Source organism: Myotis myotis, unplaced genomic scaffold (assembly GCF_014108235.1).
Source record: "Myotis myotis isolate mMyoMyo1 unplaced genomic scaffold, mMyoMyo1.p scaffold_m19_p_17, whole genome shotgun sequence".
In the NCBI taxonomy this organism is placed as follows: Eukaryota; Metazoa; Chordata; class Mammalia; order Chiroptera; family Vespertilionidae; genus Myotis; species Myotis myotis.
In genome coordinates this window covers 2157548-2183341 of record NW_023416321.1, presented here as the reverse complement: position 1 = coordinate 2183341, position 25794 = coordinate 2157548, and the positions used below count along the sequence as shown (strand labels likewise).

The window sequence follows — 25794 nt, the reverse complement described above, 5'->3', positions numbered from 1 at the left end:
CCTGGGAGGGTTGCCTATGGAACAGCCGGGGCCTGGGAGGGTTGCCTATGGAACAGCCGGGGCCTGGGAGGGTTGCCTATGGAACAGCCGGGGCCTGGGAGGGTTGCCTATGGAACAGCCGGGGCCTGGGAGGGTTACCTATGGAATAGCTGGGGCCTCCCCCATGGGCAGAAGCCAGAGGAGCCGGGCCTTTCTCCCCTGAACACCACAGTCCTGATTCCTGTAACAACACAGAGGCTTCGAGGACTGAGCAGATCTGTACGTGATGAACCTCTCTGTCTGTGGATAGAAGATCAAGGGACGCCTACAAAGTCGACGTGACAAGGGCTGGGGTCGGGTCAGGCCGCGTCATGGCACAGCGTCACCGGGCGGAGGTGGCAGCCTACATGTCGTAGAGCCGGAGCTGCTCCTGCACGTCGCCGTGGGACATCTCGCCGAACGTCTCCTTGTTGTCCTCCATGAGCTTGAAGATGGCCGCCAGCTGCTCTTTCTGAACTCTGCCGGAGAAAGGACACGGGCGGGGAGAGCAGTGAGCCTCGGGGGCAGGGGAGTGCTGCGCGAACGTCCAGAACAGCAGAAAACTCAACTCCAACCAACCCCCTCAGAACACAGGGCGGTGTGGTCTAGACTAGAGGACTCAGCTAGAGTTCTAAACATGACCTGAGACTTGGGTCACCCTGGAGATTTGGGGACCCCCCAGTATGGCTCGGGTTCTCGGTGCTTGATCCCCCCGGAACCCCCTTTGGCTCCTGACCACACATCTCAGTGAGGCGAGGAGGAAGAAGGTGCGTCCCATGAAGGGCTGGAGGCTCTGTGCGGAAATGTTAGCAGCAGCCTTCGTGTAGAGGAGCCAGAGCGAGGAGAAAGCACACTGTGGGCTGGGGAATGGGGGACGTACAGATGTGCTTGGCCAAGGGCGAGGGGTGGGGGTGGGGGTGGGGTTCCGCTGCTCAAAGGAAGGGGCGCCTCTCTCTGATTTGCATAGACACCTTATGGCCTGCGGGTCCCTGTCCCTCAGGTGTGGCTGGAGATCGGCTTTGTTTATGACACTCGGGCTGCTCTCTTGTCTTTACGAGGCTCAGCCACGCTATCTGCCCAGCGCAGCTGCAGACACCAAACCCAGGGAACAGTTTGGTTGTTTGTTCTGCCTGGTTTGCTGTGCTGTTGGCATGACCGGGTGCTGTGTGCTGGCACCGGCTCGCTGCTCTGGCTTCGGGCCTCTGTAATTCCTCCCTGCACACCACACCACCAGCTTGGCGTCGGTCCCCTTGAGAATGTCAGCCAAGTGTCAGGGTGGGACCGCAGCACCTCCCTGCAGCCGGGCTGCTGTCGTCACTGCAGGTCCAGCCAGGCACGGCTTGGGCACAGCCTGCAGGGCCGGCACCCCGCGCTGCTGGGCAGGGGTGCGATGGCTTGTCTTACACTTGTCCCAACACATCCCTTCTGCAAGGACCATGTCTCCCCACCCAGCAGTTCTGACTGGAGTGGCACCTGGAGGCTGGAGTACTGCAGTCCCCAGTGCCAGCCTCTGTGCCACCCTGTCCCCAGTGCCAGCCTCTGTGCCACCCGGGAAAGTAATTTCCAGTGTTTCCTGTGGAGGAGAGGGAGCCTCTGCCAGGGGCCCTGCGCCTGCCGCCTGAAGAAAGGGCAGCACTGGGCATTGGAAGGGTGTGTATTGAGCTCCTTGGATGGACTCATCAGATGTACGTGTGGGCACCCCCACCAGTGAACGCAAACGCGCCCGTGTTTCGAGGGCCGTGACACTTGCATCCTGTTAACAGGGTGAGTGCCAGGCATCAACATGAGAGAAAGCTCAAGTTTTAAGGGGTTCAGAGGAGATTATCTTTTAAAACAAGCAAAACTGAAAAAACACACAGTAATCAAGATCATCAGCTCCGAGTTTATTGGACTGAACAGAGGCTGAAACGCAGATCCACGCCGTCAGCCGGACGCGAGGCCTGGTGCCTACGTTCGGAGTTTGCAGACAGACTGAGGTAACTGACCTGGAGGAGTCGCCTGTTTATGGTATCAGCAGCTCCCAGCCTGGACAAGGACACTGCTATGGCTGTGTGGGCCACGTATGCCCACAAGGGGACATCTGTCGTCCTGTGGTTCTGTGTGGCTGTGGTCGCTGCCTGCTCTGCCCTCGGCCCTGAACCTAAAGCATCAGGCCCGAGCAGAAGGGCCCTTGGAACGGGACATGCCCGGGGGCCGACACTGGACATTTATTTCCCAGCCTTCCATTCAATGGAAAAGGTTTTCCTATTAACTTATTGCTTTAAGAAAACGTTTTAACCTACACATCTAAAGACTGTAGACTAGTCTGGCCTGGTATAAATACTGTCACATAGAAAACTCCAGGAAACCAACCTGGGACCAACCTGATTACCTGGTGAAGCGCTAACGCATCTCGGAAACTTTCTAGGAAAAGGCAAAATCGAGGAGAAATATTTGAAGCGAACACTTATTACTGCTTCAGCCAAAGCAAAGGCGGCGACGCGGCTGAGCTGGTAAGAACATCACTGAAAAGGCCTCGAGCCACAAGAGGGCTGATGGAAGCCTCCTCAGAGGGCACAAGGGGGACGGTAAGCCGACAGCCAGCCCTTGCTTTGCTGCCTGGTCATCCATACAGCGTCTGTCACCCCCAGCGACTGCGCCAGACGGAGAGCAAGAGGGAAGTGGCCCCAAGGCAGAGGAGGGCAGCGGGCCATCCCGACCCTGCAGGGAGCATGGCAGCTCGCCCTGTTCGCCCGGTCACACCCGAGAGGCCTCAGTGCGGGAGCACGCAGGAGGCCTGCAGGAAAACGACAGACTGTGCAGGGATGGCCTTGTGACTGTCTCAGGGGTGCAGGTGTGTGGCGCAGGCAGGGCTGAGCGAAAAGCAAAATCAATGTTTAGGGAGTGAGGACAACTCCTAAGCCCCTTAGCGTAACCAAGCAAGCCACCCGAGCCCGGAGGAGGCCTCACACCCAGAGCAAAGGCGGCCCAGGGTCCGCAGCCGCAGCCGCAGCCGGGGGAGGCCCGCTGAGGGTCTGGTCCCCGCGGGGCAGGCAGGATGCACTGGGAGCCACGGCTGCTCTCTGGGGTCATTTTCTCTCTCCAGCTTTTAAGCTGCCAAAGGAAAAGCCTTTAGGAGGGCGCTAAGGGCAGCTTCCTCCTTCGGTTCTGTGAAGAGAAACGGAGAGAAGATCATTGATGTCACCCGTTGCATCGTCCGAGTGGATACCGTGGCGAGGAGGGGAGGGGGTGGGGAAGGATGTTTGGAATTGCAGAGGCCGCTGGCTTCTCAGACACGGGAGGGCAGTTCACCTCTCCGCACCTTCAGCAAGATAGTCTGTCCCCAGCCGGCGGGACCCCACACGGAGCCCAACAGCCCGCCGGCCCCCTAGTGAGTCTGCGAGGCATTTGGTGGTTGAGGGAGGGAGGCAGGCCAGGCACCCGGCACTTTGGATCCTGGCCTGGGGCCGCACTGGAATGTCCTGCGATGCTGGGTTGCTTCCTAGTCCCGCCGGCTGGGTGCTGTCCCCTCTGGGGACACTGGCAGCTTAGGACTCCTGCTCCCCCAGCTGAGGCCAACAGTGTCCCCGTTTTCTAAAGGACACAGGGACACAGACAGTGGGGGAAGCGGGGATCTGATTTTTGTCCTCTGGCGCCCTCTTCAGGTCAGAGTCTGCAGTTTCTAGAAATTCACACCCATGGGCAGGGCAGGCCGCAGAGACTAGAATATCCCACCGCTGGGCCCCTCCGCCTCCTCCCCCGGCCACTGTGCTGCCAACTCTTCCACTGGAGTCGCGTCCATCCCAGCGCCGTCCGGCCGTCCTGCGGACCTTCGGAATGGAGCGGCGCTGGGTCCCGGTCCTGGGCTATCAGCCAGCCTGGCCCGCAGCCCAGGCCCACTTTTCCTCTGGCCCAGAGATGGGAAGAGCGGGTGGCGTGCAAGGAGGGGAGTGGATGGTGGTGCTTCGTCTTTTTCCTGCCAAATTGGGAGCCAGCCAAGCCCACCAGCTTCGCTAGCTCTGGGGTGAGGGGGACGTCTTGCTGGGGGGCACAGTCACCAGCCTGCACACCCACCTGTCCAGGCCACACTCCCCAGAGAAGCTGCCTGGGAGCCAGCCAGGCAGGGCAATGCCTGACGCCTGTGAGCCTGAGCCCCGGGCCCCAGAGGACAGGGAGGAGGAGGAGGGCAGACAGACAAAGCAGGTCTTAAGCAGCAGCTGCCTCTGGGTGTGCGAAACCTCACACTTCCCGCTCCTGGGGCAGAGGAATCCCAAGGGAGGAGCAGATCTGGGTCCCTTGCTTTCAGTCCTGCTTCGTAAGGGCCATTCCTTGAAAACTTGTACAGTGGGGCCTTGACTTACGAGTGTCTTTTTTGAGATACCAGCTGTCTCTCGGCTGATTTTTTGCATTGAGTTGACAGAGTAATTTGAGTTAACGAGCTCGGTCTCCGAAGGAATTAAACTCCTAAGTCAAGGCCCCACTGTAAACAGGCTTCCAGGGCTTGCTAGGTCATGTGGCCACAAACGAGTCCGGCTCTAGATACTGTATGTTGGGTGAGTTGATACCTTAAAGCCAGGGGGTTGCAGTACTTACTGTTCACTAGCCTGCAACTTGACTGGGACCCTGAGTGTCAGGGGAGGAATTAGAGATGGGCAGAGTTTGGTGGTAGGAATTCGGCCAGCAAAGACGAGAGCATCTTTTCCCTGGCCGTGGTTCCAGCGGACCGACAGTCATGTGCATGTATTGTTCATACCGAGGCTCCTGGGACAGTTTTCTGGGCTCAGCTGGGGCCGGAGCTGCCTCACGCCCATCAGTTCAGTCCCCACCAGAACTATCTTGCTGTAGATGAAAAGGCAAAGCCAGACGTGCCAGCCTCTGCAACCCAAGCATCGCCATGCCCGGAACGGAAGCAGTTGTGAGGGGTGGGCACCCGGGGGCCCCACACGGGGCGCAGGAGCTGACCACATGCAGGGGCAGGAGCAAGCAGACGCCACAGGCAGACTCATGGGACAGCCGCAGGGAGCGTGCTGGGCGGGCAGGATGAAATGAGCATGACTCCCCCCACCCTGCGAGGAACCCTGTTCAAGGACCGCGAGCTCCACCTGACCCTCCTCAACTCAGGCTGCCCCTGTGGGCACCCCACCCCACAGGGTACGAGGCGTGAGTCGGCGATCCAGACTCCACAGATCGTGGGGAGACCCTCCTGGGCAACGCAGTCCGCTGCCTGAAAGTAACGGAGGGACCTCCCTCCCCTTCCCCAGGCCCCAGCTCGGACCCGGCTACAGTGCAGCCTGACACCTCCCCCCAGGCCTGGCCTGACGTCCCTCCCATCTGCAGTGCACACGCCTGAGGTCAGGTCCTGCCACAGCTCTGTCCGCGGGACCTTCGAGGGACCACAGGTGTGCCAGCCCCTCCCCCTAACCCGCGTGGTCTCTGCTGCTTCTAGTAGCTCCGGCCTAGCGCCAACAGCTGTGGCCGCCTGCCTGTCCGCGACCAAAGCCCTGCGGGTTCCCGCTGCCCCTGCGGCCCCCACCAGAGGGCGCCAGCCCCCCACCGGCTGGGCCAGGAGGCCCGTTTGCCGGAGGAGAACGGAGAGGGAGGCCTGGTGCCTAGCACGTGTTCCCTGGCGATGAAGGCGGCGGAGGAGGGGTTAGACCACTCGGTCGTTTGGGGGACACATTACAGGGTGAGGGGAGCACCCCTAGTCTAAGCAGTCAGTCTCCTTACCAAAAGGATTTGCAAGAATATTGTGGCTCAGGACCTAAGGAACTTGCTACAGGGAAGTGAGGTCAGAGGTCAGCTCAATCCTGAAATATAAAGCCAGCACACGGGTCACCAGAGGCGTCCTCGTCCTCATCCTTGCAGGGAGGGTGGAGGCTCGCAGGCCACCTTCCCCCTGGAGGGGCTCCTCCCCGCCAGGGACCGCCGGAGGGGAAGTGGGGTGCCCCGGGCGGAGTGGCTCTGATTGGATGGATGTGGGTGGCTGGTGAGAGTAATGAACGGTGAGTGCCCTCGGCCTCTCTGGGTGCCGGGAGCGGGGTGATGGCCCAAGCCCCGCGGGGTGCCGGTTAGACTCCGGCCAGACAAAGGACTCCAGGCCACACGCTGGGCTCAGGGTCAGCCTCTCTCCCCTCAGCCTCCTGCAGGGCGGGCTGGACAGGAAAGGCCCTGGCAGGGACGCTGGGTGTGTGGTGGGGCCGCCGTGTGTGTGTGTGTGTGTGTGTGTGTGTGTGTGTGTGTGTGTGTTGGGGGAGCGCAATTCTAGAGGAGCTGCGCCTGTGCGGCCGCCCCGGGCTCCCGGAGCAGAACAGATAAACAGGCCGCGGGCGCTGGGCTGGGAGGAGGCTGGGCGTCGGGCGAGTGGATGAGCGGAAGAGTCCGGCTCTGCCAGGTGATGGATGGGTTTTGTCATGAACTTGGCGGGTGAGTGAGCAGCCGATCTGCTCCAGGCCCTCCCCTGGCATCTCTTCCTTTTCTCTTTTCTGTCGGGGGAGGGTGGGTGCAAGGAATGGGCTCAGCATCCTCCCCCCAGTGCCCGTCCCATGACCATGGAGACGGTCAGAGTGGGTGCAGCTCACAGGAGCGGGCTCCTCCTGGCCCCTGAACCAAGGGTCTGGGTGAGACGCGGCCGCCCCCCCACCCCCCTGCCCGATGCCAGGAAAGCTGAGCCCCAGGAGGGCCGCCTACCTCTGCTCCTCCTCCAGCTCCTCCTTGGTCATCATCCTCTTGTACTGGCTGCCGCGCAGCTTCCCGGGGCTGTACTTGAGGAAGGCCTCTCCTCCTGCAGGGGGACAGAGGGTGAGCGCCAGAGCCCCCCCCCCCCCCTTCAAAAAGGGGCAGAGGCCCCTGCACACAGTGCCAGCCCGGGTGCAGCCTGGCCCCAAGAGGACCCGGCTCACCCTCACCTGCACTCAGGATAGCTTGCTGCCACCCTCCTATAGCTCTCTGCCCACTGCCCCGCCCTCCTTAGCTCCCCCACCCCCCATTAGCTTGCTGCCCTGCCCCCTCCTTAGCTCCCCCACCCCCTCATTAGCTTGCTGCCCTGCCCCCTCCTGTAGCTCCCCCACCTCCCCTCACTAGCTTGCTGCCCTGCCCCCTCCTGTAGCTCTCCACTGCCTGCTTGTAGCCAGTAGCTCGCTGCCCCACCCTCCCGCTGATCGCTGCTCCGGTCCTGACCAACGCGTAACGACCATTTGCTCACTGCATCTCCATTACATGGGAGACACACATGAGAGAACCAGGGCAGCTCTCCAGGCCTGAGGGGGACTCCGTGACATGGAGCAACGGCAGGTGCTGGACACGCGGATGCGGCACAGCCGAGGGCTGCAGGGCAGGAGGCGGCCAGTGTCCTGGCGGAGGGAGCCCTGTTGGGGAGCAGCGCCCTCATGGGTGGGTGGGGGGCGCTTCAGCCCTCAGGCCTGTGCAGGATGGCCGCTGGGCCACGGGGGACAAGGCTGAAGGCTGGTCTTACTAATTCCCAGGAGTGAGTACAGACCTGAGTGCGGAACTGCCAGCAAACCCCTCCCACACGCATATTCTTTTCGGTTCTGCTCTGGCCGGCTCACCCCCACCCCCTCCAAGGTCGGGAATCTCAGACACCTCCACACCCTGCAGGCCACCCTGACCCCCGCCCGCCGCTGTCCGTGCCTCGCGGACACAGGCGCATGTGGGCCCGAGGGAGGAGAGGCTCGGCTCTCAGGTTCTCTCTGGGCCAAACCAGGAAGGTCTGGGTGCGAATTCAGAACCCAGTCCCCATGCTGTGGGGTCGGCCGCCTCTCACCAGCACCGCTTAGGAGGTGGGGCTGTAGGAGCACTCCCCCCCACCCCCGCCCACCCGCCCGGGGCTGAGGCCTCTCCTTAGGGAGCAGTTACTGTTCTGCGTTCATTCACCAGACAGAGCCTGTCCTGGGCGCTGGGGCCCGGGCAGTGAGGAAAGCACAGCAAACAACGAGAAGTAACTCGGTGTCGAGTTTACAGCTGGTCCTGAACCCTCAGCAGAAAAAGACAGCAGCGGAGCGGAGCGCGAGGGGGAGCGGGAGGGGGGGGGGGGCAGGGAGCGGGAGGGGGCAGGCTGCCTGGCATCCACCGGGAGGGGTAGGGGGGCTGTACAGAGTCCGCACAGCAAGGAGCCCTGAGATGGGCCAGGGCCTGGCTCTTCCTCCAGATGAGAGACAGGGCGACTCCCTCCCTTCTCGGTGGGGTCCCCCCCCCATAGCCAGCCCTTCCCTCCGGGCTGAGCTCCTAAAGGCCCAGAAAGCTCACGGCGCAGGGTCTGGGCACAGGGTCGGGGCTCTGGGAACTGCTGCGTGATTCGGGGCCCCGGAGTCTGTGGGCACCAGGAAAGCGCAACCAGCCTGCCCCGGGCAGAACCCCACGGAGCTGGCCGCCCATGCTGCCTGTGGGCCTCAAAAAGAGGCAACGAAGAAGCCGTCAACCGCCAGGCGAGGCCGCTGCGCGGCTGCTGAGAGAAATAAAACAAAAAGCGCTGCCGGCGGGCGCTGCTCAGGCTTCGGCTCATGGGCAGGTCCGACCGGGGTTGTTTTCCAGGCCACAGACTTGCAGAGGTTTTCGCGTGATCACATGCATGTACCATGCATGTCCCAAACTTCCCATGTTGCTGGATCAGGAGGGCTCCGTGCGACCGCCCCCCGGGAGGGGGACAGCCTTTTGCAGTCTCATGTGAACCCACTGAGTGCTTAGGGACACAGGTCAATTAGCCTGCGGATTGAGCTGGTCACGCTGGCCTGGGAGCCCACAACCTCCCCCAGGAGGCGGCCTGGGATGGGGGTGTCCAGGGCAGCGGTCAGACAAGGAGGGAGGGCACTTGTCCTGGCTGAGGGGCCTCCAGCAGCCTCAGCTTTGCTTCTGTGTCCCCAAGTCACCCACTCACGTGGCAGGATCAGACCCTGGGGCCACGGTCCCTGCGGACAATCTGGGAGGACTGACAGCTGTTCGGAGGGAGAGTCCCTCAAGGGGCTGATGTCCAACTCCCCCCCCCCCGCCCCCCCCCCTCCCAGCACCCTGCCCTTCCTCTTCCCCGAGGCTGTGTTGACAGATGCAGACAGCCCAGCCCTGCTGGCCTCCAGCGGGAGGCTTCACCCCCAGCCCAGCCGGCCCACGCCAGCCTTGGTTCCTGCATTCCTGCAACCCTCTTCCGGCTCCTGCCGGCAGTCGACTTAAAGTCACAGCAACAGCCTTGCTTTTTAAAAATTACAAAATAGCCCTAGCCTGTTGGGCTTAGTGGCTAGAGCATCGGCCTGCAGACCGAAGGATCCCGGATTCAATTCCGGTCAAGGGCACGTGCCTCGGCTGCAGGCGCGATCTGGTTGGGGGCGTGTGTGGGAGGCAACCAAGCGATGCGTCTGTGTCTGTGTCTGCCTCTCCCTGCCACTCTCTCTGGAAATCGATGGGAAATACCCTCTGTGAGGATTAACAACAAACATTACGAAAGAGTTCAAACATACACAAAAGTATAGCAGCAAGTCCTCCGTCTCCCTGCCCTATGGGTTGAGCAAATGTTGACGTTTTGCTGTTTTTGCTTTAGCTTCTTTTTAAGAGAAGGAGACAGGACAGATGCAGCGGTGGCAGCTCCACACGTGTTCGGTTCTGTCTGTCTGTCCAGGGCACTGGCCCCAGGGGCGCCCGGACAAACACACTGCCTTCCACTAGGTCACGTTTGCATTGGTGGTTTCCTCCATGTCCTGGTCACTCCCTTTCTCTCCTGGCGCCTGACCCTGATGGCCAGCAGGAGGCCTGTTAGCTGGAGCCGCTCAGGTCGGGGCGTCCGTTCGGCAGGCGCACGGCAGCAGCCGGAGTGGCTTTGGTCTCCATGAAACAGGGCAGCAGGGCTTGGAGAGAGTGAAGGGCATGGCCATGACCCCATGGCCGCGACCCCAGGCGGTGAGGGGCAGCTCAGGACACGAGGTCAGGGGCTCCGTTTATCAGGGGACGGGCCCTGTGTTGGGAGACAGCTCACAGTTTACAGGTAGAAAGGAGGTGGGCAGGGAGGTGGGTGCAGGGAGGTGGGGTGGAGGGAGCGGCTCTGAGCTGGACATCCTGGGGCCAACAGGACTCCATGTCTCAGCCCCCCGCCCTCATCCTCTCCCCCGACCCTCAGCTGGGACCCCACGAGCCCCCAGCGCAGCGGGCGTTCATGGCCAGAGCGAGAGCTGGACGGAGAGCAGGCCTCGGTGCCAGGTCCCACTCACCATCGTCTTCCTCAGGCTCTGCTGGGGGTGCTTCCTCCTCGCTGTCCTGCTCCTGCTCCTCTTCCTGCAAGACGGGGGGGGGGGGTGGTCAGTGCCCTCGCTCCAGCTCTGGGGGTGCGGGGTGCGGCTCAGAGGCGAGTGGACAAATAGGAAACGCCTGCAGGTGTAAGACGACTGCCCACAGCGAGGAGGCAGCACCGGGAGCACGAGGTCTGGAGGGGCTGTTTCGGGAGGGGGACGGGCGTGTCCAGTGGGAAGGGCCGGGCGAGGCCTCCAAGGGCCTCTCTCCGGCTCCAGCACCGGCTCTCGGGGCTTCGGTGAGGGCACCGCCTCCTGGGCTCCGCAGTCAGCGCCCTCCGCCTCCCCCACGCCTGGGCAGTTGGTCCCACCGTGTTCATGTCCAGTGCACCCCCCACCGCCACCGAAACCGGACATCAGTGCGGCCGGTGCTCACTCGGTAAACGCGGAGCCCAGAACCGGGGCTCAGGCCCCCCTCAGTCAGAGAAACCGCACTGGGGGGAAGGTGGGCGACTGGGCCCAGGCCGGCGGGGCACCGGGGAGGAGAGCGGCGACTGCTTGGCGTGCTCTGGCGCACGGCCTGTCAGCAGGTTAAGCTGGCCCTCCCCGATCCCGTCCGCCTGGTCCCCGTCCCTCCCATTTCCCGTCCGTGGCAAAGGCTGCCCGTCAGCATGCACCTTCCCCACCCTCCTTTCCAAGCTTCAGCTTAGCTGGGGCGTTTACAGTTCTTCCCTTTGACCTCAGAAGAGCTAGAAGGTCATCACGATGCAAGGCTGAAACCCCATCGGTCCTGTTTCCCGGCAGCGGAAAGCCTGAGGCCCTTGTTGCCCGCGCCCCCAGCTGAGCGCTGTGTGTGGGCATCACCCCATGCGGTTCACGCCACACGCCCGTGAGGTGGACGGTCGCCATCAGCACCAGGCGTTACTGCAGGGTCAGGACGGCCAGCCAGCGAGGCGCTCGCCTTGAGGGTGTGTGTGTGAGGGTGTGTGTGTGTGTGAGGGTGTGTGTGTGTGTGAGGGTGTGAGTGTGAGAGTGTGTGTGTGAGGGTGTGTGTGAGTGTGAGGGTGTGTGAGTGTGAGGGTGTGTGTGTGTGTGAGGGTGTGTGTGTGTGAGTGTGAGGGTGTGTGTGTGTGTGTGTGAGGGTGTGTGTGAGTGTGAGGGTGTGTGTGTGTGAGGGTGTGTGTGAGTGTGAGGGTGTGTGTGTGAGTGTGAGGGGGTGTGTGTGTGTGTGTGAGGGTGTGTGTGTGTGTGATTGTGAGGGTGTGTGTGTGTGTGTGTGAGGGTGTGTGTGTGTGTGAGTGTGAGGGGGTGTGTGTGTTTGTGTAGTGTGGTGTAGTGTGTGTGTGTGTGAGTGTGAGTGTGTGTGTGTGTGTTGTGTGAGGGTGTGGTGTGGGGTGAGGTGGTGTGTTGTGTGAGGGTGTGTGTGTGTGTGAGGGTGTGTGTGTGTGTGAGGGTGTGTGTGGTGTGAGGGTGTGTGTGTGGTGAGGGTGTGTGTGAGTGTGAGGGTGTGTGTGTGTGTGAGTGTGAGGTGTGTGTGTGTGTGAGGGTGTGTGTGAGTGTGAGGTGTGGTGTGTGTGTGGTGCGTGTGCGGGTGTGAGTGTGCGGGTGTGTGTGCGGGTGCGGGTGTGTGAGTGTGAGGGGTGGGGTGTGTGTGAGTGTGGGTGTGTGTTGTGTGTGAGTGTGAGGGTGTGGGTGTGTGTGTGGGTGTGTGTGAGTGTGAGGGTGTGTGGGTGAGGGTGTGTGAGTGTGAGGGTGTGTGTGAGTGTGAGGGTGTGTGTGTGTGATGGTGAGTGTGAGGGTGTGAGTGTGAGTGTGAGGGTGTGTGTGAGTGTGAGGGTGTGTGTGAGTGTGAGGGTGTGAGTGTGAGTGTGAGGGTGTGTGTGTGAGTGTGAGGGTGTGTGTGTGTGTGAGGGGGTGTGTTGAGTGTGAGGGTGTGTGTGGTGTGGGGTGTGTGTGAGTGTGAGGGTGTGTGTGAGTGTGAGGGTGTGTGTGTGTGTGTGTGTGTGTGTGAGGGTGTGTGTGAGTGTGAGGGTGGTGTGTGTGTGTGAGGGTGGTGTGTGTGAGGGGGTGGTGTGTGTGTGAGGGTGTGTGTGAGTGGTGAGGGTGTGTGTGTGTGTTGTGGGGCGTGTGTGTGTGTGAGGGTGTGTGTGAGTGTGAGGGTGTGTGTATGAGTGTGAGGGTGTGTGTGAGTGTGAGGGTGTGTGTGAGTGTGAGGGTGTGTGTGTGAGGGTGTGTGTGAGTGTGAGGGTGTGTGGGTGAGGGTGTGTGTGTGTGTGAGGGGTGGTGTGTGTGTGAGGGTGTGTGTGGTGGGGTGTGTGCGGGTGGGGTGTGTGTGTGTGTGGGTGCGTGGTGCGTGTGCGGGTGTGGTGTGGCGTGTGCGGGGGTGTGTGTGTGGGGTGTGTGTGTGTGTGTGTGAGTGTGAGGGGGTGTGTGTGTGTGAGTGTGTGTGTGTGTGAGGGTGTGTGAGTGTGAGTGTGAGGGTGTGTGTGAGGGTGTGTGTGTGTGTGAGTGTGAGGGTGTGTGTGAGTGTGAAGGTGTGTGTGATGTGTGTGGTGTGTGAGGGTGTGTGTTGTGTGGGGTGTGTGTGTGTGTGAGGGTGTGTGGTGTGTGCGTGTGTGTGTGTGCGTGTGAGGGTGTGTGTGTCTGCGGGTGTGTGGTGTGTGTGTGTGTGTGTGTGTGTGCTGGGTGTGTGTGTGTGGTGTGTGTGTGTGTGTGTGTGTGGTGTGTGTGTGGTGCGGGTGTGTGTGCGTGTGTTGTGTGTGTGAGTGAGGGTGTATGAATGTGAGGGGGTGTGTGTGTGTGTGAGTGTGTGTGTGAGTGTGAGGGTGTATGAATGTGAGTGTGTGTGAGGGTGTGTGTGTGCTGTAGGGTGTGTGTATGAGTGGGTGTGTGTGAGTGAGGGTGTGTGTGTGTGTGTGTGTGGTGTGTTGTTCTGTGAGTGAGGGTGTATGAATGTGAGTGTGTGGGTGTGTGTGAGTGAGGGTGTATGAATGTGAGGGTGTGTGAGTGTGAGGGGGTGTGTATGAGGGTGTATGAATGTGTAGTGTGGTGTAGGGAGGGTGTATGAGTGTGAGGGTGTGTGTAGTGTGGTAGTGAGTGAGGGTGTGAGGTGAGGGTGTGAGTGTGAGGGGGTGTGTGAGTGTGAGGGTGTGTGAGTGTGTGTGAGTGTGAGGGTGAGTGTGCGTGTGGGGGTGGGTGGGTAATTTAGTGGCGTGTCCACAACTCCTCAGTAACCAAGGGGAGCAGGCTCCTGTTTTAATACAGTTGTCTTGATGGTGAGGCATTCACGTTGGTTACCGTTTTGTGTCGCTTTCTGGTGCTCCCTTAATGTTTTCATTTTCCCAAGGCAAGTGCCTCACTCATTTCAGCCCACGCTAATCCCCACGCGTTCTCATCATCCCCATTCCGTGGACCCGCGCTGTCCAGCCGACACCACAGGCGGCTGCCGAGCGCTGGGTGTGTGCTTAGTCCTACTGACTGTGCCCTGCCCTGAGTGTGAGGCACACGTGGGATTTTGAAGATTTGGGATAAGGTATGTAAAATATCTGAATTTTTATAGGGGTTACACATTGAAGCAATATTTTTGATATATTGAGTTAAATAAAAAATTCCACCGATTCTTCTTTATTTTCTATTTTAATGTGGCTACTAGAAACTAGAAATTACATTGCGACTCACACATTTCTAGTGGGCAGCACTGTTACAGACCGAAGCTCAGGGAGGCTAAGCAATTTGCCAAAGGCCGGGATTTAGGCAGTTTGTTAACCGCCTGGGGCCTCAGGGTTGTTAAACTGTACAGCGGGGACAATGGTAACACCTCTCTGATCAGGTCCTCGGTCCTCGTGGAGGTGCCAAGCATGTACTGGCCTCTCTTTGTGACAAGTGCCCTCTGGGGAACGTCACTTCCCATCCGAGCTAACGTCCATTCTGCAGTGTTGGGAAGGACCACCCCCCCCCCCCGCCCCCATCCTGGGCACCCCTGCTTCACCTCCCTCTTCACCTGGCTTTCTTTTTCTCACAGCTGTCAAGTCATTGTGGACACCCATGATCGTCACATGGCATAGACAGAGATACACAGATAGAGACATACATACAGACACATGGGTGTAGAGGTGCACTGACAGCCATGCACACCTAGAAGCTAATGAGCTTCTCAGTCTGATGGCAGAGATTTTGTTTGCTGCTCTACCTCCGCAGCTAGGACAGTGTTCCGCACGTGCTTGGCACTTGATAGGTATTTGTTGAAGGAAGGAAGGAATGAATGAATGAGAGGCAACATAGACTGTGCGCCTGCACCCGACTGACCCTCCTGCAGGCATTCCCCTCCCGGGACCTCTGTTCAGACCTGTGCACCCATCTGCGCTCACTGCTGTCCCGGCTGGCATCGCGGCCATTTGGACAGGTGTCCCGTCTCTACCCTGGGTTGTGGCTGGGCGCGCCCCGAGGTCGGGAACTTTGCCTGACGGGTCTCCTCGCCAGCACCTAAGCAGGGGTGGTCCCCTCAAGTTCCAGGCAACTAAAGACAAGGCAACACCCCTCAGCTCTGAGCAAGATGGCGCCCGCCACAAGAGGGCGCAGGCAGAGCCCGTGTCATTCTTTAAAACCCGACTTATATTCCCCCCGAGGGGGTGCACCGATCCCGGAGGCCCTGCAACACCCGGGCCGATGCGCGGAGTAAGCCCCTACTCCACCTCCCAGCTTCAAAAACCCATTTACTACATTGCCCTGGGATGGAGGACGTGCCAGATACTGAACTGATAGGAACAGACGCTACACTTGATCTTACCGAAAGGCCGAGAAGCGATGCTGCCCGCACCCCCTGGCCGGCACCCTCCTCCCACCACCCACATTGCACTCACGGTGAGCCGGGTCGCCGGCAGTGGAGCCCTCACTTCCTTTGCTGCTTTGCCAGCACCATGGCACTCACCAGAGGGTAGACTCTTGTGCCGGCTTCTTAATTCTCTATATTTTTAAAGAGAAATTTTATGTGTCTTGTGCCGTCGTCCTTTGCGGGGAGGTTGGGCGGCGGACTGGGGGGTAGGGGGAACGACGGTATTTCTAATTTGCATGCCCCACCCCTGGAGGCGTGGCTGCGGCGGGCGGACCCTCCCCTCGCCGCGGCTCTAACCGCGCGCTGGGGACGCAGGCTCCGAGAAGGACAGAGTCGGAGGGGATTCGCGCCGGCGGGAAGGGGCTGCTGGCAGAGGGCTTCCTGGAGACAGACGAGGCGCTGGGGCCGCCCAGGCTGTCTGTACTGTGGGCGACTTGGCCGCCCGGCCGGCGGAGAGCCGAGCTCCGAACCTGCCCTGACCCATAAGGCGGACAAACCCCGGCCAGGCCGTCAGGGCTCCGGGTCCGGGGCCAGAGCCTGCAGCCTCGGCAGGAGCCCGACTGAACAGCGAGCTGAGCGGGACGCAGCGTTTGCACAAGCCTAAGAGCTAAGCACCTTCTCTCCCGGACCACACGCCGCCGCCGGCTGGGCGCAGACAGGGCTGGCTCCTCCAGCCGCGGCCCCAGCGAGGTGGGGGCCACGATGCCCTGAGCGCTGGTCGGTGCCCGGGGTCTCCACGAAAACGTCTCTGTGACTGTGGGGTCCCCAAAGGGCACATGCCCTGGACTCAGCAAACCCACTTCTGGTGCGCAACAAAATAAAGCCACGCTCCTAACGGTGTATCCTAGAGTTAATGTTACAGTTCAGTATATTTGGTTAATATGTTCACCAAAATATTACTGGGTCACACATGTTACCGCGCATGTAGACCACCCAACACCGAGTATTAAAGAGGCAAGCCTGGCGGCGTGGCTCAGTGGTTGAGCTTTGAACAAGGAGGTCAGGGTTTGATTCCCGGTCAGGGTACATTCCCGGGTTGCAGGCTCGATCCCCAATGGGGGGTGTGCAGGAGGCAGCCGATCAATGATTCTCTCTCATCATTGATGTTTCTCTCTCTCTCTCTCTCTCTCTCTCTCTCTCTCCCTTCCTCTCTGAAATCAAAAATATTTAAATAGGTGCATCCAAGTCTTAAAGTTTAAAATCACACTAATAACTTCAGAAGCATAGATGCTACAAACATACCAAAAAATGACATTGGAAAGGTTAGTTATTGACAGATGTATTGGTGTTTCTTACTCATTTTCATATAAGGCCACACCCCTTAGTGCTGCGCGTGGCTTCAGTTGGTTCTCAGACTTAGAAAACAGGCTCGGGCTGATGGGCAGTGACTGAAGGGACTGCCCTTCCATTTCAGCCTCACGGGGTCTTGATGCACATGTGGCAGAGTGGACATGGTGGCCTCTAGGGAGGTCGGCCAGCTCTCCGCGGTGCCGTGGGAGAGCCCTCCTCCCCCTGCCCACCCGGCCAGATGCTGGCCCACCCCAAGAATTAAAATGAAAAGCTTAGCATCCAAATGTCAGCAAGCCAAGTGTAAAATACATTTACTAAGTAAATATTCACCTGATGTGTTTGTAGGTATGTAGCATTTACACTTCTTAAGTGATTAAAATTTAAAACTGCACTTAGACTTTGAGGGCACCCTATATCCCAGAATTAGATGAAAGACAAATAGTGTGGAGTTAGTGGGGGAGATCCACAGAGCTTTGTAAAACTTCTGGTGAGGTTCTGTGACTTCGCATACACAAATTAAAATCTACGTTTCCTGTGAGACGCATGAGCTTTAGAAGACTGTAAATTGGCCGCTCGCTGTTTTCTGTCTGCACGGAAGCCTCCTTCCTTCAGAAAACGCCCTTTGAAGCCCTCAGTCTCCTGGGAACTGCCAGGTGGGGCTCAGGCCCCACCCCCTCCACACACCAGCATGTGGCTGTGCCCCAGGCCCACCTTCCCCTTGGGGACAGGGGGCCGAGCAGAGGCCATTCCACCCTGGCTGTCCCTGCCTGTGAGCCACTCAACTCCAAGTGTCTGCCCCAACAGCCAGAGTCCTGCCCACTGCACTGCCCACTCACACAACATCCTGCACGCCCAGAGCAGCTCCAGTTCTCCAGGGGGGCACGGGGTGGGGGTGTGCCTTGTCAGACTCCAGCGATGGACTGCTTTGCACCTCGTGCTCCAGGAAGGCACAACGGTCAGTTGGTTACCCAGTGGGGTTTAGAGAACATCGTATCGGAGAGGGTTCCATTGTCTCTAAAAGTAACAACAGTCCTGGCCGGTGTGTCTCAGTGGATAGAGCAGCGGTTCTCAACCTGTGGGTCTCGAGCCCTTTGGGGGTCGAACGACCCTTTCACAGGGGTCGCTTAAGACCATTGGGAAACACATATATAATCACATATTGTTTTTGTGATGAATCACTATGCTTTAATTATGTTCAATCTGTAACAATGAAATTGGGGGTCACCACAACATGAGGAACTGTATTAAAGGGTCGCGGCATTAGGAGGGTTGAGAACCACTGGGATAGAGTGTCGGCCTGCGGACCAAAGGGTCCCAGGTTCGATTCCAGTCCAGGGCACGTACCTCGGTTGCAGGCTCCTCTCTGGCCGAGCTCTGATTGGGGTTTGTGCTGGAGGCAACCTGAGCTGCCTCCTGCTGTGACACCCCCTCCCACCCCCCCCACCCCTGTTAATCTGGGGTGAGTTTAGAGCAGCGTTGGGCAAACTACGTACCCTTTTATGTAATGATGTTTCCTTTGAATTTATATTAGTTCACACAAACACTCCAGCCATGCTTTTGTTCCGGCCCTCCGGTCCAGTTTAAGAACCCATTGTGGCCCTCCAGTCAAAAAGTTTGCCCACCCCTGGTTTAGCGGCACATCTCCACCAGGCGGGGAGGGGGGTGGGGGGAAGGGAGGGAAGGGGGAAGTGGGGCAACTGAACTCACGCCTGCGCCTGCGGGAACACTTGTCCCTCCCGCCCCCATAGCAGCAAGGACAGGGGTCACAGGAGCTCTCAGGGGCCTGGGCACTGCCCAGCAGCCTGGGAGGGTCCAGGAGCCCCCACCACCCTGGAGGCTTCCCCACGGGCACCGAGAGCAGAGGGCAGGCTGCCTCCTGGCTCCCGGCTCCACGCAGGCTGCGGCCTGACTGCCCCCTCCCTCCCGCTGGGTCCCTCCGGCCACCAGGCTGCTCGTCTGCAGCAGAGGGTGGCGGCGGGGGGCGGGGGGCAGGAGGTTGCAGAGAAAGGGCTGGCGCCAGCGCGGGGCTGCTGGGAGGGCAGGCGGCAGAGGTTGCGGCTGGGTCGCTGCACACAGACCAACACATGAGCTCAGCCACCAGGCTCCTGATGCTGCTCCAGGCGAGGGCGGGCAGCTCTGCATCCAAACCTGCCACTGGAAGGCACTCCCGGGGACCAGGGACTTAGGTCTTCTTGTCCTAAACTGGCCCCTCTCAGCTCGTCAGCTGTTCTCTGGGTCCAGCACCCTTGACCTTCACTGCGGCCCAGGAGGCTGACAAGGCTGAGGCGTCCTTTCCCTCTGCCTCTCCCTCTCCCTGCCTGTGGGCGCTTCTGGGATTCGCCGTCCACGCTCCCGCCACCTCACGCAGCCCTTCATTCGGCACCGTCCCCGACCCCGCTCCTCCAGTTCATCTGCCAACTTTTGGTGCTTTTCCTGCTTGAAACCCCGTAAAGGCAGCTGCACGTTCAATTCCATAGCATCGGGCTTCAGACTGAAGGGCGGCAGGTCCAGCTCCAGTCCAGGGCACGTACCTGGGCTGCAGGCTTGATCCCCGGCCCGGGGCAGGCATGTGCGGGAGGCAACCAACTGATGTGTCTCTCTCACATCGATGCTTCTCTCTCTCTCTTTCTCTCTCAAGTAAATTTATAAAAAATTTTTTAAAGGAGGAAGGGCAGGAATAGAGGTCAAGACCCCTCCCTGAGCAGCTCTGCCTCCGCTTGGGCACTGGCTCCCTCCGAGCTCGAAGAGGAAAGCAGGTACAGTACCTGGTGCTTTAAAAAACGTTAGAAAACCACTGAGCTGATGGCCGCGACCCACAGCTCTGGTGATGAAACCTGCGGTGAACTGCCGGCTCCCAGCCACCGCCGGAGGTCCAGGCCGCGAGCAGCTGCCTCTGGGGCATCACAGCCCTGGGCGTCCCAGGAGGAGGGGCCGCCTTTGACAGGAGCCCGTGTTTTCTTGTTGTGTCGACGCCTAGTCGGTCAGGCAGCACTTGCTGGTGCCACTGGGCGCCTCTGGGTGCCACTGGGTGCCGGGCCTGGGGGAGCTGGGTGTGGCCGAGCACTTCCATCGTGCTGCGAAGGCTGCGGGCTCTGCACCTGGCGGGGCGGGGCACCTGTGGCAACAAGGCTGGGGAGGGGGACACAGGAGGGACCCAGCTTCGGCGGGCCCAGCGGCGCGGCGAGGACAGCCGAGGCGGCCACCCGAGCACAGGGGTCCGAGCAGCCCAGTCCTGCCCGGGGACACTCCCCCCGGGTTCCTTTTTCCCACGCTGTGTTTGAAACGTTCCAAACCTCCAGAAAAGCTGGAAGGATAATACAGTGACCATCACATCTTTCACCTGAATCGCCCACTGTTCACACGTCACCATCTTGGCGCTCTCCCCCCACACCCACACTTGTGTGCGTGACTGTGAATCACGGCCTGTCATGCCCCAATGTTTCAGCACCATCTTCCCCAGAACAAGGACATTTGTCGACAGAGCCGCAGCGCCAGCATCACACTCAAGAAACTGAGCACTGAAACAATAAACCGATCTCATCAGCCTTTCGTTTGAAACATGTCCAATTACCTCCCAAATGTCCTTCACCGCGCCCCACCCCCACCCAACCCAGCATCCAATCGGAGAGCGGGCATTGCACTTGTCTGCCAGGTCTCTCTGGTGTCTCCTTTAAAACATTTTTTTAAAAAAACACTGATTTGAGAGGGAGAGAGAGAGACATCGATTGGTTGCCTCCTTCGGGGGCCGGATGGGGAATCGAACCCACATCCCTTCAGTGCACGGGACGACACCCCAGCTGAGCCGCATGGCCAGGTCTCTGGTGTCTCCTTTCATCTAGAAGGGTCTCCCTGCCTGTTTTGTTGGTGACAGGACACGGGCCAGCTGCCGGGCACGAAGTCCGTCCTCAGTCTGAGTGGAGCCAGGACCTGCGGGCCACGATGCCTGAGCTCTGGCCCTGCCTGAATGACACTTGACCCTTCACCCTTGACCACTGTCTGGGAAGCCAACGGTACGGCCTCACCGGAACCCAACCTCATTAGGTCAGAAGCCGGGCAATCCTCAAATCCCGGCCCTCACATCAGCCCCCACAGCCCTGTTTCTGGCCTTAAAAGGGACCCGCCGGCCCTGGTGGTGTTCACGGTAATTCTCGGTGAGGGTGGGGCGAGTCTGTGGTGCTCCCGCCCCCGACCCTGAGAAACGAGAAGAAAGGGGTCTGATCCTTTGCCTTTGCCTCTGCCGGCTGCCCTGCGTGGGCCTCCCTGCCCCGCTGCCCCCCCCCCCCCGCCCTGGCCCGCTGCCCCCCTTTCCTCCGTCCATGCTCAGTGTTCCAGCCCACGGAGGGCCCTTGGCACCGCGGGGACACTTCCCAGCGGCCTCCGCCCCCCAGCACGGTCAGAAGGCTGCCGCTCCGGGCTCCAGATCCTTCTCAATAATCAGCTTTGTGAGAGGAGGAGCAGCTGCCCCGCCTCCGGCTGGCAGGGCAGGGAGCCGGCGGGATTAGCAGGGATGTGGTTAATGGAAAAGCAGGGGGAGGGGAGAGACGAGTTAAGTGCTGCTCTGGGGCAGGGACTTCCGCTCGTCCCCTCCCCCTCTCCCTGCTGCCCTTCACTTAGTGAGAGGCCAGAGGCCGGGAGGCTGGCTGGGGCCTCGCTGCTTCCCATCCGCACCCAGGGCTCAGGCAGTGGGGTAACGGGGGGGGGGGGGGGGGGGGGGGGGGGGGGGGGGGGGGCCTGCTCTTGAAACAAGCGAGTCCCTTTCCAGACAATCTCTGAGCAGCTTCTTCCGGGGGAGACCCCACACTGGACGGCAGGGAGTAGCTGTGGGCCCCAGCACCCGGCCCCCGGCCCGAACGCAGTGCCATGACTCCATGTTTGCCAGTTAGCGTTAAGCGGGGCTGGGCAACCCAGAAAGGCTGGGGACCTGAACCCCAAAGGAAGGGCACGACCTCTGAGAGGACGCTAACCTCACACTAATCCTCTAATTCTCAGTCAGTGTGGAGGATCAGGACAGTCAGGGAGGCCTGGCGTCAGCTGCGGGAGCACGCGGTCTGCGCCTGCCCCGGGCGGAAAGGGCCCTGTCCGAAGCCAAACACCCGGGACCTGCCTCCCAGAGCGCAGTGTGGCTGGGGCTCCTTCGGGAACAGCGGGAGCCCCGCGTTAGGTACCATCTGCAGAGGCCGGAGCCCAGAGGACCCACATGGGAGGGCGCCACTAATGGGCATTTTAACCCTCAGCCCAGAGCTGCCACTGGGCGGGAAGGGCCACGGTGTAGAGTCGACGCAGGAGGAGGCTGGTTGGGAGCAAGGGCAGCCTGAGGCCGGCTCACCTCTCCGCTCCCCCGGGCTGGGTGCCGGCAGAAACCCCAAACCCGGGGCAAACCCCAGCTGCCCGGCATGGGAGGCCTGTTCCCTGGAGAGCACAGCTCCCATCACCAGAACCCTGTCCAGCCGGGAGGCACACAGCAGCCTCCTCCACAGAATCCACTCTAGTGACACTGAGTCACTCACTTCTCAAGCAAAGCACAGCTCGAGAAGGTCGGGTACTCAGAAAGCCTCTCCTCCCCGCCCCCCGTCCCCCAGGTTGTCTCGGGTGTAAACCATTGTGTCCCGTGAACTTCAGAGTGGGCCCTGCGCGCAGGCTGACAGCACCGAAGCCGCTGGCTCTCGGTTTCGACCTCCGGGCCATCCTCCCGTCCAAGAAGAACCGGAGCTGGAGTGAGACCAGGGCATCTGATCAGAGGGGCCCTCGGGGCCAGCCTGGAGGGCCCCAGGGGCTGGAAGCCTGGGACGTTCGGGGGACGTGCAGGGAAGGGATGAAGGTTTCCAATCTGAAGAGGAGCTTGGGAAAGGGTATGGTGCTGGGGGCGAGGGCAGGCGCGACACCAGGCACCTCTCCGCATGCCCGAGCCAGGCCCGGCGGGAGCAGTCTGGGCCGAGCTGGCAGGGCGGGCAGGCGCTCAGCTGGCTACGGCTTGATCTTGCACGGGCGGCACGTCTGCCACCGGGAGCCGTGCCCAGGCGCAGGTGCAGTGTGACAACGACAGCGAGGGCGGCCGCGATTGTCCGGCTCGGCGCTCGGTCCCACCCCCTGCAGCGTGACATCACCCACCCCGGCCTCTGGAACGCAATGGCCTCAGAAGGAAAGGCACCCGTCCTTTCTTTCTCTCCAAGTGTCACGCTTTCCCATAAGCATCTCGTGCTCCTTGAAACAAACCACTTGCACGTGGATTTGGGCACCGCGGGCGGGAGGGGTCGGGGGTGGGGCGTGCGTCCCGGGAGTGGAGCGGGGCTGGGGCCGCGGGAGGAGGAAAGCAGCCCGACAACAGCACAACTCCGACGGGCTCGTCCCCGGGAGACACTTTCCGGGGGATGTGAGTTCGCCGGGCGACCGCCTTTCCCGCCGGCCGCGCGCTCTGTCCTGCGGGGACCGCCCGTCCCGAGGCCGGGGGCGCGGTTCCTGGCTCCGCGTGGGCCGCGGCGCCGGGAGGGAGCGGACCGGATGGGGAGGGGCGCTGGGGCCGGGCCGTACCTGCTTCTCCGCGGCGGCCTGTTCCTCCGCCGGCTCCGCGGGCTCCCCCGGCTCCTGGGGCGCGGCCGCGTTCTCCGTGGCTGCGGGGCCGGGCGGCGCCGAGGGTGCCCTGGCCGCGGGCGGGGGCGCGGGCTCCGGGGCCGCGCGGGCGGGGTCCGAGCTCGCGGCCGGCCGGCGCCGCAGCAGCAGCCAGGCGAGCAGCAGCGCCAGCGCCGTGGCCAGTGCGGGCAGCGCGGCCAGCAGCTCGGCCAGCGCCTCCATCGCCCGGCCGCCCGAGTGCGCGCCCGCGGGGACCCCGAGGAGGCTTCCCGCGCCCCGCCCCGGGGCGGAGCCCCGCCTCGGACCCGCCCCGACACCCCGCCCCCTGGGGCGACAGACCCGGGGGACCAGAGCCCAGACTCGTTGGGAAGCGCATCCGAGGCCGGAGGAGGGGTGAGCCCCGTCCAGCGGGCCCTCTAGAGGGTTTGGAAATGTAAGTGCCAGTTTGGGCCGAGGAAAGCCAGGGAGCCCCCGGAAACTGCCCTGGACTTCCTGTGGGACAATGAGACCACAGCCACTTGCTGGGCTGGTGGACAGCACTGCGTTCCCGGGGCGGCCTCACCCGCGTTCTCAGGGCCGTTCCCAGCTCCTGCCTGCGAATGCCCTCCCGTGGCCCCGGCCGCCTTCAGCACAAAGCGCGCCCCCAGACAGGCTTCTGGAACTCAGCTCCAATGGCGTGGGGTCCCCTCCGTTCCCGGTTCATGAATGCAGCACTCTGATGCCTGGGAGGCGAGTGAGGGAGGGGAGGCCCGCTGCTCTGTTTCTCCAGGGTAAGTTTGCTCTGAATATGTTGTTACCAAAGACATTATTTCTTTACCCTCCCAACTCCCCACAGTCGCTATTTCCAATAAACCCAGCGCTGGCGAGGCTGTCAGCGTCCATGGCAAACACAACGCCTAAAGCTGCAAAAAACAAGGTCCCGGCTTTTGCTGAGGAAGCATTTCATGCGATTGGAAAAGCGAGCCGACATCTGACTGAGCCAAGATGCCAGCCGGATGCTTCCTTTAAAGCGAAGGCGTGGCAAACAGGGTCCCGCTGCAGGGCGAGCTTGGCCCTGCTGCACCCTGACATTCAGGGCTGGGGCGGGAGTGTGAGAAACAGACTCCACATGGAACACGGGCAGCGAGCACACGTGACACCGTACCTGTGGAACGGCCACACACGCTCCGGGCATCGAAGCTGCCAATACGCCTGCTCCCAGGCAGCACTCAGAGCACGTATGACAGCCCCGGTTCCACCCCACTCCCGCCCAGAGGCCCAACTCCCGCCCGGCCGCGCGGAACCGCCAACGCGATAGCAAAGCACTTACGCCAGCAACTTGCTGGCCGAGCCTTACGTGCCTCTCGCTAATTTACAGAGAAGCCGCTGCTAAGCTAAGCATCAGCTGGAATGGTGATCATGTTCTTTACGACGATCTCATACACTTGTGAGCAGCGAGGACTTCTGCACGCGGCGTTACCGACCCCGACCAGCGGCCGTGGGGCACCAAGCACACAGCGGCCCGTGTGCTGGGCCGGAGGAGCACTCTTGGTGCTAGGACAGCGCCTGGCACTCAAGCAGGTGCTGAATGCTTGAATGATTAATAAATGGGCAAAGTGTGAACCATGTTCCTGGTTTTGGAGGCTCTCAGAGGAGTCACCCTGAGCATCGCAGTGCGGAGGCACCTGCGTGCAGCCCTGGGTTCTCCAAGCTGAAGGAAAAGCCGTTGGTGCCTCATTCCCAAATTCCGTCCTCTTGAAGTCTTGGCTGTCCTGGGACTCCACTCTCTACTTTTTTAATCCTCACCCAAAGCTATTTTTTCCATTGATTTTTAGAGAGAGTGGAAGAGAGAAGGAAAGACAGAAAGAAATATTGATATGATAGAAACACATCAATTGGTTGCCTCCTGTACAAGCCCCAACCAGGGCCCGGGCTGGGAAGGAGCTTGCAACCAAAGTACATGCCTTGACCAGAATTGAACCCGGGACCCTTCAGTCCACCGGCCGACGCACTGTCCACTGAGCCAAACCAGCCAGGGCAGGGGCCCCAACTCTGAACATGCCCCGTTGCTCCTCCCCATCACTCGTTCAGTCCAAGATCCCTTCTCTCATGGCCCAGCTTGTTGGCTTTAAACTGTCTGGAGAGTAGTCTCTAAAGCAGCTTGACGTTGTACGCTGTACCTTCACTTCACTGTTTTTGGCCCCATTCAAGCCTGGCGGGTAGAAAGGAAGGATCCTGGGTGCCCACCTCCTGCCTGGTCCTGATCGCCCGGCCCCACTCCCCTCCTTTGTCCCCACCTCATCCCTGACCCGTTATTTCCAGATGTTGTTTGTCAAAAAGGAATCACTTTTGGCACCTGGGGAAAAACAGGGCGGCTGATCTCTCAAGTTCACATTGCCGCTGCGTCCCAGCCCTGCACGTCTCAGCCCTGCACGTCTCAGCACTGACTCTCAGCACTGACCGGCTACCGTGCCCTCTGGCGGCAAACAGCCTTGTGCTTTTGTTTTCTTTCCGTTGCCGTCGGGAGAGGAGCAGCTGTGTGAGTGTGAGCGGGTGAGTGTGAGCGGGTGAGTGTGAGAGCCGGAGAGCAGTGCTGGGGGAAAGATCACAGCATCCTGAGGATGGCAGTGAAGTTCTTTAAAAAGGAGAAAAAAATAATATAAAAAGGAGGAGGCACACCATCCAGATAATAGGCGACTACGGCCTTAGGGTGCGCATTCATTGTCCTCCACACACAGAAGTGGCCACCCTGCCCGGTGGGGGAGGGGAGCGCAGCACCAGGGCAGGGAGCCTGCGGTGTTCCGGTCACCTGACTCCACCAGAGCTGGAGCTGCTGCTTCTGACCGCAAAGCAGCCTGGCCAAGTGGGAGAGCGGCCCGCCTCGGGCTCTGCAGATGCCAGGGG

At 60.8% G+C, this 25794-nt stretch overlaps 1 protein-coding gene and 1 non-coding gene across 5 annotated transcripts; both read right to left on the bottom strand.

The window, feature by feature from the left end:
- Positions 1-7: 7 nt before the first annotated feature.
- Positions 8-23186, bottom strand: MXRA7 (matrix remodeling associated 7). Of its 4 annotated transcripts, none has more exons than XM_036341226.1 (5): positions 22873-23186; positions 10206-10269; positions 6685-6778; positions 5725-5804; positions 1881-3165 (listed from the first exon to the last, which is right to left on the bottom strand). In XM_036341226.1, exons 1-4 carry the CDS (start codon positions 23131-23133, stop codon positions 5771-5773), a joined length of 453 nt encoding a protein of 150 aa, XP_036197119.1. In that variant the 5' UTR covers positions 23134-23186; the 3' UTR covers positions 1881-3165; positions 5725-5770. The 4 variants fall into 4 exon arrangements, with proteins under 4 accessions (XP_036197118.1, XP_036197119.1, XP_036197121.1 ...); XM_036341227.1 differs by lacking the exon at positions 1881-3165 and adding an exon at positions 3173-4836; XM_036341225.1 differs by lacking the exons at positions 1881-3165; positions 5725-5804 and adding an exon at positions 8-497.
- Positions 14847-15028, bottom strand: LOC118672590. Its single transcript, XR_004973143.1, has one exon. It is a non-coding gene; the product is annotated as a U2 spliceosomal RNA (small nuclear RNA).
- Positions 23187-25794: the final 2608 nt, after the last annotated feature.